The sequence below is a fragment of the Pinus tabuliformis genome, chromosome 5_2 (assembly GCF_031772625.1).
Source record: "Pinus tabuliformis cultivar Carrire ecotype Pingquan chromosome 5_2, CPIR1, whole genome shotgun sequence".
Classification (NCBI taxonomy): Eukaryota; Viridiplantae; Streptophyta; class Pinopsida; order Pinales; family Pinaceae; genus Pinus; species Pinus tabuliformis.
The window spans coordinates 1,056,104,245-1,056,123,073 of record NC_142306.1 but is presented as its reverse complement, the minus strand read 5'-3'; the positions used below and the strand labels follow the sequence as shown (position 1 = coordinate 1,056,123,073).

Here is an 18,829-nt window from a genome sequence, read left to right as displayed (position 1 = left end):
TAGAGAAATGCTTTATAAGGGAAAATTGGAAAATTCATACCACAATGGACATACCTGGATAAGAGAATCCTCTAATTGCTCTAGTCGCAACACTCCATCCTCCAAATTGGGCTCCTCTGGATTCTTGTCCCAAGTCAACAAGTCTTTATTAGACTTTGCATCTTCACAGTAATGGGACAACAATCGCAAGTTGTAATGAACATAAACCAAGCTCTCTGCCCGGTCTAAATTCAACCTGTTCCTTTTAACACTGTGGATGAAAGAATAAGAGCTCCAACACCTCTCTGCAGAAGAAGTGTTTACCACCTGTGATAGCACCCGCAATGCCAAACTCTGTAGAAGTGGAGTAGGCCCTCCATGCATGTTCCACCACTCAAGAGCAGAAAAATGCTCTCGATCTTCAATTGCATGCATGCTCCCAAATGGACCAGTGTTGCTCGTATAGTTGCTCACCTGTCTCCGTACCAATGCAGCCTCCTCATTATCAGGGATTAATCTACTCAATGCAGCCATATATTTTTCGTGAACCTCTTTATCTTGGTGTGGTTTTTTCCTGACTCCCCCCCCAGGTGCTGGTTTTGAAAGCCATGATGGATGATAGTATTTAGGTGTCAAAACATATGCTAATGCATGCAATGGAACATTTAGCATATCCCATCGTTTTTCCACCTCTTCACGAATATAATTGTACAAGGTGGTATCTCTAGGCTCAACAATGTCTTTAATCTGCCCCAACATGCTATCCATTTGCTCATACACCTCCCCAATTACTGGTCGATCTGAATCTGCAAACTTGATCATGTAATAAATTGGTTTGGTGAATTGCAAAACATATTTAACCTGTGACCAAAAGTAACTGTCAAGAACAGTGTCCTTGACTTCATTAGCACCATCTGTGTCAGTGTTAATTTCATCCCATGTTTCAGCACACACCAGATTAGTTAAAGCTTGTCTCACCCTCACTAGCCGCCTAAAGGTGAGGTAATAACTAGCAAATCTTGTCTTTGCAATTTTAAGCAATTGCAACTTGGAGTAAGTGCCATAGAAGTAGTTTACCCTTGTATGCCCTGTGATGAATTTAATGAGCTGCTTCCCTTTCCTGTAAACCTCAGCAATCCACCCACAATCTTTGTGTTTCACAATATCATGCATCAAAAGGTTCAATGTGTGAACCAGGCACCCAGACCAAAAGATGTGTGGATGAGTACGCTCAATAATTTTTCTTGCTAACTTACAATTTGCTGCATTATCTGTGATCACTTGAACCACATTATTCGGACCAACATCTTTGATTGATTTCAATAGGAGATCTGCAATGTTTGGTGCAGTTGCACTGATGGAGGAGGAGTCATGAGATGCAATAAATACTGCACCACTAGAAGAAACACCAAGAACATTTATCAAATGTTGGTTTCTAATATTTGTCCACCCATCTGATACAATGGATACCCCAGAATCCACCCACTCATGTGTAAAACGTGTCAAAGCTCTTTGAACCTTAGCTTTTTCTCTTTCTAATAACACTGTTCTAGCTTTCTCATAGTTGGGGGCCTTGTATCCTTTTGGGGCTTCATTGATGGCCTTTACCATTTCATGCCAATAGGGAGAGCGAAGCACATTGAATGGTACACCGCAAGCACAAAGAAAACGGACTATCTTTCCATCCACATCATCCCTCCCAGCAACATTAAGGAAATCCCCTATTGTTTTTCTACCTCCAGAGGTTGCAAAAGTACCATGAGGAGATGGGCAACTACCAAATTTAGAGGTTGCACTTGATTCAGAATGAGTTTTTTGTTTCTTGTTTTTTCGTTGTGCAGCCATCTCAATTTGGATGTATTTTTCTCTTTGTTCACTTGAAATGTTTGGGCAAATGGTTACCCCCACAGAACCCTTTTTTTCATCACTGTCCAGCACCCCACAAAGATGCCTCCTCAGACGGGTATATGAACCCGTATATGGTTTTCCTCCATGACAACCATGAGGGCACAAAAATTTGTAAGATCCACCACCCTTTCCCCCTTCAAGTTTGGTCACATAGTTCCACAAGGGATTTGATGTACCTTTCCCATCTTGTGCTTCAGTGTCCCCTTCAAGTTCATCCCCTTCCTCTTCAAACCCTTCCTCCTCATCATACATTGGGTCACCAAGTTCATCCCCTTCCTCTTCCCCTCTATTCCTCACCCTTGCCATCATTAAAACCAAGAGTGGAATGATACATAGAAGCCAAAAGAACACCATCTTGGAATATGGATATAGGTGGTGGACAACCTGTAAATAAAGGAGCAAGTAGAAACAATGGGAAAGAGTAGGAGAGGGAGGAGAAAAATACAATTTTTTTTTCAAAAAAACAAGGGAGTTTGGGGTTTGAACTTACCTCTTTAGCTCTTGTAGATGAAGTCCTCCAAGCTCTTGCTCCAAGCTCCTCCTCCTTCTCCTAGCTCCTCCTTCTTCACTCCTCCAAGCTCTCCTCTCTTCTCCTCTCCTTTCCTCTCTTCTCTTCTCCTCTCCTCTCTTCTCTTCTCCAACTCTCATAAACTCAAAGTGAGAAAATGAGAAGAGAATGGGGGCTTTATTCTTTTCTAAACTCACCCTAAAGTGACCCTAACCCACCCCTAACCCACCCCCTCATGCTTAGTTAAGTTAGATTTTAAATGAAATTAAAAAAGAAATTTGATATCCGCGGGTTGCGTGCGGGTTGCGCCCGGGTGGCGTGCGGGTGGCGTGCGCTTCCGGGCAGGTTGCGTGGCGCCACCTCATGCCCGAACCGCATGCCGAAGCGCGATTCCGGGGGGCCGCAACCTCATTTGGCAGGAGTCGTTTCAAAAATGCGGAAGCGCGCAACCTAAAAATCGGAATCGCGATTCCTTTGTCGATTCCGGAACGCTTCCGCACGGGTCGCGGTTCCGGGTTAGGATCCGGGGGGGGGGGGGGCGATTCCTGCAACCCTGGTCTTAAGGCCTGTTCTGAGCACACTTCTGTAGCAGATTCTTGAAGGAAAATTCGTTATCTTTAAGGGTCTATTCTAAGGTTCTGTGTGAAGGAATTCAGGCATCTGCAATAAGATATATCTCTGGAGCAGTTTGAGGGTTATATCAGTGCATTTCAAAGGTTACTTTATCACAGAATTCTGAGCCTAATCCAGAGAACTCTTGAGGTCTGTTGCGGATTATTCTAGGGCTATCACATGTACATCTGAAGGTTGTTTAAGCATATCCTTTTGTGCCAGTGTGAATGAGATCAGTTACGATCCTGTATGGATATATTCTGAAGCTTCTTTCTGATATTTTTGGCACCTTATTCTCTGAAGTTCTGTGGCATCATTTGCTGGTCTTTTTTTTTGATGTATGATCTGAAGCTTGTTGCGTAGACTTCTGAAAGACAGTGATTTTGACCCTATTCCAGAGACATATCTGAATGTGCTGATTTGAGGTTAATTGAGGAATATATCTGAGATGGTTTTTGACTGATAAGGATCTTCTCTGAGACTTATTTGACCCCTCTTAACAGCCACCTTTAGCATTTGATCTGCAGTAATTTTAATGACGTAACTTCAGTGTTATTATGGAGTATATCTGTGCCTTTGTTTTGAGACTTTAGGTACGTTTGGGCTACTTTAGATTCTTCATAAAGTTGAAATTTGGAGTGACTGTGGCTGAGCAAAAGTTGCTTTTCAAACCAGACATAAACCTATGATACATTGCCAAAAGATCTATCAAATTCAAAGTCTGGTTGAAGGCAGCATTAGAATACATTCCAGTGATCCAAAGAAAGTTCAGAAGAGGTCTTCTATATAGTGACACAATCATATTCTTCTTTAGGTAAAATTGCATTTTCAAGGTAAGGTCAAGGCAATAAAGGAGCAGTCTCTCAGACTTATTGGTGTGAAGATTGTTTGGACCTGCTCAGTTGCAATCAGAGGTATGACTTGTCCGTACAACAATTCTGAATTTGAAGTTTGTCCACTTGGAGGTAAATCTCAAAGCTGCCCTTCTCTGATTCTCTGTGACACGTTTAGCATCAATGTAGCAAACTTTTGTTCCTTGTACTGCTAAATTGTGGGCCATTTCAGGAGTTTGAAGACCTTTTTAAAGGTCAAGTTTGTTATAGTATTGGGCCATAGTAGCACCATCTGACAGTAACATCAGGGGTGTTGCAATCAGAGGCAACTTTAGGGCAGAACACTTGTAATGTATAACTTGCAGACAAAGTCCAGAAGTTAGGAGTGTGTACATTGATGGGTCTGAGAGCAGTAGTTCATTGTTGTTCTGAGCATTGATGCTGAAGATGATATTCAAATATATCATATTGCTTGAATATTTTATGCTGAAGGACAGAACTCCTGTAACAAGTCTGCTATTGTTACAGTGATTTCATCTGAGAGTCCTATCTCTATGCTGCGAGGGTTTGCTAGAACTCGAAGTACTTGCTGGCCCAAGGTTCATATTGATGACCTGATGTATTTGAGCAACTGAGCTCAGAGTACTACCAAAGTGTATCAACTAGATTATGCTGCCAGAGGTTGAATGTTCTGTTAGGGCTAATGTTAGCATATTGATGATTGAAGCTGGTGTCTTTCTAAAATGATTGCTGCTGATGTCTTAAAAAAATAGAGTTGTCGATGCTGCTAGAGGACTGACAGTAAGAGTATATATGTTGCAGTGAGATTATTAATTTGTTGTTATTTGTAGACAGAAAGACAAAGTGGATTCAATGTTTGACCAGCGAGATGCAACTATTGTTGAGTTAGGTTTTGACAGAAACTGTTGAGCAGTGTTATTGGCCTATGTGGGCAGCTGATGAGTGTCAAGGTTTATAGTGCTTCTAATTTGCTTGTTGAACCAGGGTTATATATGGCTGGATGTTTAATGACAGGTTGATGTAACTTACGCAGAAGTTAACTAAGTTTTTATGAAGCTAGGGTTGATATTTTTGAGTAGAAGCAGATTGATTGTTGAGCAGAATTTGTATCGCAATTTGTTATTAGGCACAGGTGGATCCAGTCTGAAAATTGTGAAACGTGGTCTGCTATGGTGAATTGAAGGTTGGAGCCTTCAAGGCAAGTGGCAACTTGCTAACAGGGTGGCAGGGTGGTGCAAGGCGGAGAGTAGAGTCTCCTTCAAGTTGGAGCCTGAGAACACTTCAGGGTGGCAGGGTAGTGCTAGGGTAGGTTGGAGCTTGTGTAGGGTGTTGGAGCATCCTTTCAGTTAGAGCTGATAAAGCCAAGGCATTGGTCCTGTTGTCGCCTGGATTACACAGGCACCTGCGACAACCACTCAGAGCGGGGGTTGTCACTCTGATCCCCGCCAACTTCGTTTTAGCTATCTACCAACAGTAGACTATGGGGGTAGTCCCTATGAGATGAAGTGAAAGAAGACAAGTTGGGGACCAACTTGCCTGAGAGACACGGATGAGTGGCCTAGACACTTGGTTAAATTAGAGCAAGATTTATTGATTTAGATTTTAAAGTATGAGACTAGTGCTTTAATGGAGTCACAAATTCTTGCTTATAGTAAATTGGAAACAAATGATCGAATGGACACCTGCTGCTTGAAATGATTTACTAACCTATATGATGTGCAAGTCGTAGGATCTATGCGTGATGCAGTGATCTTGGTTATTTTTAGTTAAATGCCTAACCTAAATGTAACCTTCCCTTAACTATTTTGAAGTTGGGCTCCAAGGTAGGTTGTGGGAAGGAGGCCAATAGGAAGCAGGCTAGGGCTGATTAACGATACCTTCTGTTGTGCTCCTATCACCTGGTGCCTTCGGTGTTGCAAAGGTTGTGGCTCTGACGACTGCAAGGTCATCATGTTAACCACTAAAGAGTTGCCAAGGCCCTCAAGCTAGATGAGAAGTGTTGCCCTATATTTCTATCAACCTAGCTTATGCTAGGAGGTAAATTATTAATGCAAGCTAGATCTAGGATGCTTAATGCAAGATGACGAGTGTAATTTATCTTGAGTTAAGATTGTTTAAGTTACTTAAGTATTTGGTGAGAATCAACTTATTACAAGAGTACTTGACAATCTTAAACAAGACAGATGCTAACGAATACAAGTGCAAAATTCAATGATAGGTCAATCCACAAGATGCTTAAGTAAATCAACTTATCCACCAATGATTATCAACACAAGATATTATGCCAATTTAAACTTAAAAGCCCAAGTTAACTCTATTAATCAACAAGATTAACTTCAAATTTTGAGTGCAAAGTTAGACAACCTTTGAGACCAAGATGATATAAGCCAATTTCAGATTTATGACAATTTAGGTCAGCAATAACACTCAGAAATTTCAGACTTTGTTAATGTTATGACAATAGTAAGGAAACTACTTCAAATCATGAAAGTTGCCCAACACATGAAACACAAAATTTTCTGATGACCATCAAATGAAAACTAACCCGTTAAGCCCACTTTGTGATGATGTATTCAGTGATATTTTAGATCTGATTTTTTTAATTACAGCAGCGAATAAACACAAATCAACAAACCATTGATGCCAAGAATTAATGACCAGTATGCCCAAAAATAGCAAAAATGCACTGAAACTTGAAAAATTCAATTTTTAGGTATTTTAGAGAGTATGACTCAGAAAATTTCAGAACTAATATGTTTATTACAGCAGTAAACTAATGACAGATTAACGAGCTAACAATACAAAGGACAATGCCCAAAAATAGTAAAATTTTGCCGGAAACTGAAAATTCAAAATTTTTGACCCTTATTAAGGGTATGCTTCAGAAATTTCAAGGCTGAAATTCTCACTTATGCAGTAAATTCCATCAAGCATAAAATTAGATCTAGGCTAGATCTAAGATGCCCAAGTGACCAAAACTCATGAAAATTTAGATTTTACAATTTTATGTTATTTTGACCATTAAACATGTGATTTTAGGGCTTAATTATTACTGATTTGACTACTGTAATGAAACAGAGATAAAGCTAGGGTTTAAAGATCAAACCCTAGGCCCAAGGCCTTGAAGATCCCTTGGTCAAAACTTGTTGAAATTTTTAGATCAAGTTGCCACCTGAAAAATAGAATTTTTGAGCTTCAAAACCTACAAAACAACCAAGTATTCAATGTTGAAAAATCAGAGTGTTTTGGGGCAGATTAAGGCAAAAGAGGCCAAGAAAACCCATCGCTAGACCAAAAAAGGCCAATGTTTGGGGATAAAGGGGCTAGAGTGATAGATCGGGGGCAGAAAAAGCAAGGGGAAGTCGGAAAGATGCAACGCTGGGGAAGAAGGAGCCTCAAAGGCTTGACATAGGGGTAACCGGGGCTCAAAAGGGAGGACACTGAGGGTTTTGGGCCTCAAAAGGCCACGACAAACCCTCAAGGGCAACTGTCTAGCCTTCTAGAGGGAGGCTGAGGCCCCAAAAGGCTACGACTAGCCCTAAGGAGGTCTAAAACCCTCTGTGCAGGGAAGGAGGGAGAAGGAGGAGGCCTTTTGGCCTTAAGGCCAGTGCTAAAGGGCTGAAAAATGATAACGCAGGGGATGAGGCAGTTGTATCTAGGCCCGAGAGGCCCGAAAATGAAAACCCTTGTCTTGAATTTTTTTTCTTCCTCGGATCTAAATTTTGCCGTGAAATTTTTAGTGAATAGCCCTGCAAAATTTTCAAGAGGCTAGATCTTACCCTCAAGGGCCTAGATCTAGCTCTTCCTTCACTTGATCCCTTGATCCAACCTACAAAAAATAAAAATACAACACCCAAACCCCAAATATATACAAAATAAATCTAAAAACCCCAACCCAAGTTATAAAAATAATTTACAATTTAAATTACAAATTATACAAGGGTTTTTAAATGAATTTTGAAAAAATAATTTTTATAATATTTTTCCTTTGACGACTGGCTAAAACCAATGTTGCGAACATTGGCGAGGGTCCGAAAAACCAACAAATCGGGAAAATATCAGTAAAAAATTGGCAAACATTGGAAAAGTTAAGATACCATAAAAATATCTTTGAAAATCGGCAAACATCGGCTAGGCCAAAAAAAACGTGATTTCGAGATAATATCGAGATGTTCACAACACTGGCTAAAAATGCTTCAGAAAATTTATGCTCACTATAGCCTTAGCAAAGATTTAATCCACCATATAAAAATTAAGGATCCAAGCAAAATGATCCTTGCCCACAGTCTGTGAACTTGGAGACCAAGGATTGAGTACCTACAAACACTATGTATTATTTTAAAATAATCACATAAAACACAACATAGGAAACCCATAGTCAATACATACCACAGATCAACGAACAAGAACACCTCGAGTTGCACCCAAAGTCTTTTATTATAGTAGAAAAAATAGTGCAAGGCGGGACAATAGTTTACAAAAATGCTTCAACAACAATATTCTAGCCAGAGATCAAGATGCTAGAGACTCAAATGACTCTCTAATTTATAGATAAATCCTCCAAATGAAAAATAACAGTTAGTTTCTTTGATCCTTGTCAAAATAATCTTGGCCGTTGAAAAACACTTCAAGATCTTTTAATCTTGGCCCTTGATTTTTATTTTTGAGGAATTCTCAAATTTATCATTCAATTCCATTTCTATTAGCTCAAAATTAATTATTTTGAGCTAATTTCCTAAAATATTTGACTTTGACTTAACCACCAAGGTCCAAGGGTCCATTTTTTTTTGAAATGTACAATATTCCCTTGGTGGAGGACCTTTAAAAATTGATTCCTTTAGGATCCACGAATTTTTCGACGTGGAGAACTAAATCTCCTAAAATAATTTAATTTTGACTCTCTTAATTAATTTTCTGGCTTATGATTTAATTTTATTTTGCTAGAAAAATTAATTAGTTTACACATGAGGGGATTTAATTATTTTTCCATCCTCTAATACATAATATTTTACATTTACAACTCTCAAAGGGGGAATACACATTTGACTTAGACCCTCAAAACACATAACTCATCTACGACACAACATGATCTAGTTAACCAAGTGATTTGTAATAAAATAAATAAGGCAGCGAGCTTAAATTATTCCCAATCCACTTTTACATCAAACTCGACTAAAAACACTAGGACTCACCCAATAATTCGACAATAAATTTATCCTAGCTTTGGGGTTTAAGCTAGGGGGAAAAAACTCTTTTGATTGGCTGTGTTTAGAAGCACAGGTAATCAGGGAGGTTAAAAAACCTCTTAGGATAAAATTTGTCATCAAAATTAAAGTCTTACCTAGGTTGTTACATAGACTAAAGGTTTTACTAAGATCATTTATATTACATAACTTGCAGAATGGGATAACCATGACATATGGACTGCTGATATGTGATCCGTTTGTGCTGAAAAAATTGGTACTTCCGCTTCCTGGAAATTTCACAATTTGAGTGCAACAAGACCGTCCTTCTAGTTGGCACTGGTAAACCAAGGTGTTGGAACATCCTTCTAGTTGGAGCTAGTAAACCAGGGCATGGAAGCATCCTTTCAATTGGAGATGATAAATTAGGGGTTTGGAGTCTCCTTCTAGTTGTAGCTGGAGAATCTCAGAAGTTGGAGCTTCATATTTTTTTCTCCCGGAAGGGTTTCCACCTAAAAATATCATGTGTACTATCTTTGATGTTGTGCATTGTTGAATCGTGATGTTAACTATTCATGTGATGTGACACTGATTTTTGTTTTGATTTAATGCTAATGATAATTAATGCTCTGTCAAGTTAAAAATTACTAACTGAGGATAAATATTGATTCACCCCCCTCTTAGTATTTCCAATAAAGGATTAGGTGGTTATTGAAGGTACAAAAGCATTCACTTTAGCAAGGATATTATCCAAGTCGACATTCAAAGACATGTCATCATTCTTTTGGGTTTATAGGGGAGTAGGATTAGTATTTGACAGTGTTGTGAACATCTTGATAACATCTCGATTTTATCTCAAAATCATGATTTTTTGGCTTAATCGAAGTTGGCCGACTTTTACCAATATTTTGATGGTATCTTGATTTTGTCGATGTTTCCTGATTTTTACGGATATTTTCCCGATTTTTACAATTTTTTGGTTTTCCAAACCCTTGCCAATTTTATTCCAATGCCGATGTTCACAACATTGTTATTTGGAGGTAAAGGAAGTCTAGTTTTTTGTTCTTTTTTTTTTGTAGAGGCATTAATATTATTAGGTTGAGAGTTTTCATATTGCTTATTCCTCGTTTTATATTGTAATAGCTTATTAAATTTATCCCTTGTTTCTTGATCAATAGCGTTCATGTCTTGTTGATGTTGATAATTCATACAAGTGCTTCTGCATAGGCTAGGAGTCAAGCATGCAAAAGATGTCCAAAAGCCTTTTTAGGTACTTGATGATGTTGAGCAGGTGACTTTTATGATTTCTTTCCTAAGTTAACTTAGAAAAAAACACATTAATTAATTTACAAATTAATGTTGGCTATTAAGCTAAGATCTCTAAGGAAAAATGAATATAATTTATTTCAATGAGTTAGATTTAATCTATACCATTGATCTATGTGGGTTAGGATTTAATCTTAGTTGTCCATCACTTTGGAGATTGAGGGTTAGGGATTTGACTTAATGAAATTTATAAAAGATGCCTAAGGGAGAGGAGGAATAAACATATATTCTTTGGAGAGCGATTTTCTCAAGTGAGTGAGAGACTCAAGACTGAAGAGCGCTGAAAAGTGTGCATCTACAAGATTTGTGTGAGCACATGTTTGGAAACTGAGTGCATAAGAGGAGGGTCAAGTCTCATCTTTCGACAAGCTAAGTGTGTGCCATGTGGAGGAAAAGGCTGATTTTCGGTAGGCAAGTTGAGAATTTAGGAAGGCTGAGAGGGTTGATGCTAGACTTGAGAGGAGGCCAAGTTGCCATAGGGGTGCCATAATTGTGAAAGATAGCCAACACAAATGCAAGCGAATTTCTAAGGGGGTCGAGTTTCCAGGTTCCACTACTATGTTTTTTGTGTATTCTTTGTGGATTGATTTCCTTGTTAATGTTGAAAAACGTAACTAGGTTCGGTCTTTGTAATGTCTAATGTAATCATGGTTTTATGTATCTGATGAAAAGAGAAAAATAAATTTTATTATTATTATTATTATTATTATTATTTTAGCATGGGTTTCATGCTCAAGATTATTTTATTTGTAGATTAGGCACCCATTTAGTGCTTCTCGGTTTTTTCATTGAGTCAAAGAAGTCAATTGAGTCGTTATATTGTGTAAGACCCATTTGGGCATCATGTATCAAGTCATAGAAATTTTATGTAAGTCAAAAGTGTCACAAAAGACCCTCCAAGACCTTGTCAACATGCAGTCAACAAGTATGCCTTCTTGGAGGGACAAATCAGCCTACAAACAATGACAAGAAGCCTACATATAAGAGCTCGACTTCATTTGAAGAGAGCATCAATGTGAAGTTCAATCATCAAGAAAAGGAAGTCTAAACAACCATTGAAGAAAAAGAGAATAAAAGGAGAAGAAACAAGGAATAAAAGGAGAAGAAACAAGGAATAAAAGGATTGTTTTTGGGATAATCTCTCACATGCGTGAACTGTAATTAGGGCATCCTCTCTGTTGTGACAAGACCGAATCATATTCATCAGAAGAAGCTGAATTAAGGTGTCAAGAGGATCTATTTTGGAAGCCAAGCATTCAAGAAGAAAAGGAGAAACTAAGTGAAGGTGAAAAAGGGACTTTATTTTTCTCTACATATCTCACACGTGCGAAAATCATAGATTGCAGGAGGGCTGAAAAGGTTGCAGCCTTACTGAAGAAGTTGAAATCTGTTGGAAGGGTCAAAATTATGCAATCAAAGAAGAGTTTGACTAGCATTGACTTTGGTGGAAGAAGCATTGATCAAAGAAGTAGTTTGACTTGGTCTTGAAGGGGTCTTTGTCAAAGGTCATAGGTCTTGGAATTCATCATCTGAACATTCTATAAGAAGAGAAAATTTCTTGTGGGTTTTCCTCTCATGAAAGGAGAGGTTTTGGCCCTAGCTAGTAGCCTACATTTTGTGTCCTCTTGTCTCTTGTTTTTCATTGTTTGGTAGTTGTTTGATGATAGAGAACACAATAATAATCAAGTGAAAGAAGAAGTTAATAAAAAGTACCTCAAGCTAAATAAAAAGAACATCACAAGCAGTTATCAAAGTAAGAGAAATCACCTAATCTAGTTGCTCCTAGATTTCTCAACATGATATCAGAGCTAAGGTGACTATAACAAGAAGAAGAGGCAGCTTGAAGATCAGTAAAGAAGGATACACAAGGGCCAAGCACAAGGATAGCCAAGGCATTAAGAAGGACCATCCATCAAATCACAAGGACTCATCATCACAACCCGTGGTAGAAGAAGAAGACCTCAAAGACCCTACCTCCATTCAAGAAGGACTTAACACATTCAAAGCATCTTGAAGTCTCCACATTCTACATCTGTACATCCAATGGAAGCAAGAAGAGGCACTGCCATCGTCATCAAAGGAACCAAGGTAATCTCCCTCTCATTGAAGAAAGGATCTCATCTCAAGCATACTTGAAGATAGACTTCTCTTATCATCTAGAAAAAGGAGTATTGTCATCTTTGAAGAAGGAAGACATCATCAAGGAAGCAATCTTCAATTATCAACATCATCAAGAAGGCATCAAGTTGAAGACATCATCAAGGAGCATCTTCACTTGCTCTATGTCTCAAACCTCAAACTAAATGACTTTGTTCTGCAAGGAGAACAATAAAATGGTTGGGACCTCAAACTACCTTGCATGGAAGAAGATAATTGATCTAATTCTCATGGAGAATGAAGTTGTTGAATATGTAAAGGGCTCCATCACTAAACCATCTCAAGAGCAAGCTCAAGCACTATTAAGGTACATGAAAGGAGAAATAAGGGCACAAAGGATCCTCATCAAGTCAATCAAAGATGCACTCATCCTTTATGTTGCAAATTTGAAGACAACAAAGGATATCTATGACAAATTGGTGGAGCTATTTTCTGTAAGCACTGCAGGTGAAATCATATCTTTAAGAACCAAACTATACAAGATGAAAATATCAAGGGAAGAAGGGATAGCCTCATATTTCATGAAGCTATATGAAATTAGAGACCAACTACTTGAACTTGGAGAAGTAATGTTTGATTGAGTGATGACCACCATTGTGCTCAATGTTGAATGCACTACCTGATGAATGGGGCAACTTCGTGTCAAGCATCTATGGGAAGAAGGAAACCACTCCATTCAACGATCTCTGGTCATTAGGCAAGATTGAAGAATCTAGATTAAAGGCGAAGATCGATGTTGGGTCAAATGAACAAACTCAAGCATATGCAACATCAACAAGGAAGAAAGGGAAATTTGTAAAGTTTGGGCCTTGAAAGAAGTTTCAAAAGAAAATCAACATGTCAAAGATCCAATGCTATGAGTGTAATGAATATGGGCATTTCGAAAGAAATTGTCCTAAACTTAAGAAGGACAGCAAGAAAAGAAAAGAAAAGAAAAGAAAAAAATGAAGCCCATATCACCGAAGAAGTGGAAGAACTGTTGATTTTTGTAGCTTGGGAGTGTCTCCAAGCCTTGAGGATCAAGGGTTTGGAGGAAGGATCTCTTCAAGTGGCTTTGTGGGCTTGAAACCCAAGCTTGGGGTTTTGCTCCCATCGATGTTTGGGCCAAAACTGTGACAAGATTGTTGGAAACACTGAGAGGGGGGGTGAATCAGTATTTCTTTCAATTAGTTAAGATTTTTTAGAGCTTGAAACAGAAGTTAAGGAACAAAAATGAAATGATTTTATTAACAAGAAGTTGAGGACGCCAATCCTCTTTTACAATGAGTCTGGCTCTAACCTTTTACAAAAGTTCCAAGCACCAACTTGATAAAAATAGGACACCAATCCACCAAGCTCCAACTTGGTCAAGAAATGATGATTCAGAACATCCTTTAAGAGGTAGGTGGCAAATGATATAATTATGGAATGGAGTGGGGATCAGGGAAATCATCCAGACCACATGTCAAGGTAAATTGGGTAGCTATAACAAGGGAATCCCACACCTAGGTATATCAGTGTAGGAGGGGGCAAATCGCGGTACATGAGTTACCGCTGGCTTTGTTTTTCCACCCTTCTTCATATGCCTTTTACCTTAGATTGATTTTTCTTCATAATTGCTCAAGGCTCCAAGGGATGGAGAGCATGATGTGTAATATATAGCAATGGATACCCCCTTGGGGTGGGGCTGTTCATCTCCCACCAGGGGTTGGGACAATCACGGGTTCCTTAATGATGTAAGGGGGGCTCATCTAGGGCCCATAGGTACCAGGGTGATGGCCAAAGATAAGGCGTAGAGCTCATGTTTAGCTTTTGCCCATGTGCTAAATTTGTATGTCCCGACCATCTTTTGCATTTTGTGGTACATTTTTTGTTGAGAGTGGCCAAATTATGCTTTTTATATTTTTTTAGCTGCATCAACCTCCAAGGCATCGTCCCAAGCCCGACCCAAGGTGTGGACAAGGAGAGGGGGAGGCTAACCCTATGTGGACCCAATGCACACATATGGATCCGGACAAGAAAAAAGATGAATAAGGCTCAAATGAGTTGAAAGGGAGAGATGAGGGTGGCGTCGGGAAGTGGGACCACTCAACCAAAATCGGGGTTTCCCATGTAGTGCTAACCCTAAAGCTAATAGCCAATAAAGGAGATCCCACGGGACTAGGATACGAGGGTAACCACGAAATTGGGCAATGGAGACAAGAATACAAACCTAACCCACTCTTTCTGCCGAATCCCTTCACCAATTCATGCCCAAAAGTACCCATGACAAGTAAGGAAAACTACTCAACTATACAAATGAAAAACCATACCTTTGGGGTCAGGAGGCCCACCTTCAAACATACATTCATAACAAATGGACGATGGACCACATAGCTGGCTCAGGGGACAGAGAAAATGGCACATTGAGCTATCTAGGGGCTGCTGGCTACAGGCTGAGGACTATCTAAGAGAAAAACATTCTCCTATATTCACTACCCACAAGTGGTGGGTAATGTTTCACTTGTCGCCTGATACACACACCTACCAGTTGGTGAGAAAATCCCTTTAACCCCACAAGGTGTGGTTAGTGGCAAGAACTAAGAGATGGGGTTGTCACCTAATCCCAACTCTCTTCGTTAAAGCTCGCTCCTAGGCAAGATAAGGGGGGTGGTCCCTAATGAGAAGTTATATGGTATGAGTTTCTAGGAGATTAAGTTAAGGTTAATTTGGATTACTTGTCAAAAAATAACTTGTTTCCAAGAATTAAGCAAGCATATGAATAAATGAGCAAATTTCAATGATATATTCAAAGTACAGACTAGTTCCTTCAAGTAAATAACAATAGCTTGCTCAAAAAATGAAATTAAGATACAATGATAGACAATCCTGCAAAATCAAATGTTAGACCAAGATAAGTATATAAACATCAATTACAATTATAAGGAGATAGTACTTGAAAGTAAATGCCCAAATGACAAGATAATAACATCAATTACTGATGAACTTAAATGATCATCAAAGCAACAAATATATGAAATTAATTTGAAATAGAGTTGCACCAATGAAAGATATTCCAAGAACAAGAAAGCTAAATGTTGCAAAAGTAAAAGAATTCACAATACTTGCATAATAAATGTCTCTTGAAATAAAAATGATGTTTGCAAACAAGACTCAAGCAAATCCAAGATAGCATAAATAGGAGAATTGCATTTGCAAGTAAAGTAAAGTTGTGATGTAGATGTGCTCTTGGTTTTTTTTAATAGTTGTATTCTAAAGCAAAGTTTCAATTGAACTCCTGTCCCCAGACTTCACCCTCACCCGGAAATCCAAATCTCACAGTGAAGAGTTAATAGGGGTGGAGGGTCCCCAGAGTCTATACAACCAACTTAAGTTGGAGGTCGATTTTAGTGATGCTTGAAAATGGGCCTTGTTGTCGCGCGGATTGGCACGACAACGCTCAGACCGGGGGCTGTCACTCTGATCCCCGACCTCTCTGTTTAAGCCTGTCTCCCGCGGCTAAGGGGGGTAGACCCTGTGAGATGATGTGACCAACTGTCGACCAGTTGGTTGGGAGACACGAGATACGATGTAAAAAGCACTCGATGGATTTGATTAACTTAGTAGACCAGTGCCTTAAGAGATTGTTATTAAAACGATTATTAGTTAGATGACATAGAAACATAAAACGTGAACAACAATCATTTGTCATCAAAAGGAATCAGCTAAATCACAATGCTCTTAAAATGATCAAAACGATATCCAGCAACTGAAAGTTTAGAAAGATGAATGCTTTAAACCACCACGAGTCATAAACCATTAACCAGATATCCTATTCGCATCTCGACTTGAAAATTTAGATCTCAGCATGAAAGATATAACGATTCCCAAAAATGACTGGATCTGACGAAGAGAATTTTCCAGAAATTTTTTTTATGCTTTTTTCAAATTTTTTTTTTTTTTTTTTTTTTTTTAAAGAAACTTAACTAAAGAAAAACATAAAATAAATCTAAAATTCTAAGATCTAAAAACCTAACTATATACAAATAAAACTAAACCTAAAAAATTAAATTAAAATCTAAGTTAATTTAAATTTAAAATTAAAATCTATTTTAAATATAAAACAAAAACTATATAAAAAAAAAAAAAAATAAATCTAAATCTAATGAAACTAAACTAAACGTAAATCTTTTTTTATTTTTATTTTTATGCCGCTTTTTTCAATTTTAAGAGAAAATAAATCTAATCATAAAACTAAATTAAACAAAGCCTAATATTTAAATTAAACTCTAAAGTCAAAATACATCAAAATTAAAAAAAAAAAAAAAAAATCTAAAATTAAAACAATTTAAAATCTAATAAAAACTAATCTACGCTTAACTATGACTATAACCTAAAATGAAATTGAAACATAACTATCGTTACCCTAGATGTGACTGCGCGAAAGAAAATGCGGCTATCAGAAATTAAAAAAAAAAAAAACCGAGATGTGAATCAACCTTACCTGATACGCAGAGATATACATAAGTCCAAAAACGTGCACCAAAATGAAATCGATTACCTGCTCTGACCGGTCCGATGTAAATATGGTGGCGAGATTTCCTGTGTATATTGACCCTGGACGTTTTCGCTTTGAGCTCTATGACTGTAAATGCATATACTGCTCCGTCTGCTATGAATCGTGGACACCTGGAGCTGTTGGCAGCCTAAAAATGTTTCACGTGAAGCTTCACTTGCTAAATCCGCAGGCCAGACGGCAATGATTTGAAGAAAGACGCGAGGGCAGCTTTGAGGCCAGTGCTGCTATTCAAGTTGAAATGCCTGGTGATCAATGGAGAAAAACGATCAACCTATGCTTCTCTGCCGATCATACGCAGTCACGCCCTCAGCAAAATGGAAACCAAGACGTGAGTAACCTCAGTGGCAGCCACACGCAGGCTTCTGGGGATGCGATGAAAGCATACAGGTTCACGCTGCAAAAAATATACTCATAAAAACGCATCAACATAAATTTATTCAACGTGGCTTCAGCTTGGTGGCGGATGAGAACTTCTCATAGAAACCATGTATGAGTTAACGATTTCCAGCCATTGTGCACAGGTTTTGCAGCATAAGAAATAAAAAGGAATGTCAACAACGTCTAGTGGGTAAGAGGAAAAGCTGCACCAAGTCGTTGTCAAGAATGAGGAGAGCCGTCAACAGCTCAAGGACTGACGCTGAGGATGAGCAGCAAATCATCAATATTGCAGAGCTAAAGAGTCCCAGTAACAGTGGGTGTATAGGCGGTTTAAAAAAAAGGCTGAGGAAGATGACAACAGCGAAGCTTAATAACAATTGAAATCTGGCAACCCGATCACAAAACTTCTTGTTTTTATCATTCAGAAACCTCTGGAGAAAAACCCTATACCTGCAATTTCAAGAAAAACAAAAACCCTAATGAAAAATCTGAAACCCTAGATCCAAAAATGAATTTGAAACCCTGAAACAACTGATTAATTTACAGATATGGTCCCTTAACAGCCAGATTTGACAATAAATTGCAGTAATGTTTTCAATATATCAGAAATTTTTGAACTTCACTGTGAACAGAAAGAAAATCTCTCAATGTAAAACAGAAAAGAAACTTTGAATGATTAACCCAGGGAACAATCAGCTGGGCTCTGCACAGAAAGTGCTTGCGGGAGTTGGCTGGTTCAACCGAGAACTTCCCCGAACGCCCACAAAATTTCCTTCAAAAAATGCTTTCCTGCACATCTCAAGCAACCATCAGCAAAGAGAGAGAGAAAGCTGCTAGATCTCAGGAAATAATGGAGATACCTGCCATTATTTCAGAAACCCTAGCAGCCCTCAAACCCTAGCAGGTGAACAAGATACCTGTGCTCACACTACTCTAAAAAAAAAAAGCTATGATTAATGGCTGAAAACTGAAATATGCAGAAAATTAAAGATCTCACAGCAATTCCAGAGAGCAACACCAACACGATTTTGAACCCCAAAGTCTTTTTATTAACCAGAAAATCAGATTACAAGAGAGCTTTTTCAGTCCAGACTCACAGATCAGATGATCTCAAATGACTCCCTAAGACCCTATATAAAGGAAATGATCCTAACGGCTAGTTCGAGTGATCCATGTAGAAATGATCTCGACCGTTGATGAGGATCAAGACATCTCTTGATCTCATCCGTCGATTTATTCATTTAAAATATTATTATTTTATTAGTTAGGGTTTTTGCTTGATTTTTTAATTTTTTATTACTTTTCATTATTTTATTATTTTTATTCATTTTTTAATTTTTTAATTCATTTTAAAATGGATCACTGAACTAAACCTTCGGAAACATCA

General features: G+C 38.3%; 2 protein-coding genes across 6 annotated transcripts in view; one reads left to right on the top strand and one right to left on the bottom strand.

Annotated features, from left to right (window-relative positions):
* LOC149162863 (putative cinnamyl alcohol dehydrogenase 1) overlaps positions 1-18,829 on the top strand; it is a 378,702-nt gene that overhangs the window by 221,106 nt on the left and 138,767 nt on the right. The gene's annotated exons all lie outside the window — the stretch shown is intronic.
* LOC149162864 (uncharacterized) overlaps positions 1-18,829 on the bottom strand; it is a 60,541-nt gene that overhangs the window by 816 nt on the left and 40,896 nt on the right. The window contains exon 2 of the mRNA XM_089437618.1: positions 55-1,375. Coding sequence (XP_089293744.1) covers positions 55-1,375 — 1,321 coding nt within the window. The remainder of the gene's footprint in view (positions 1-54; positions 1,376-18,829) is intronic.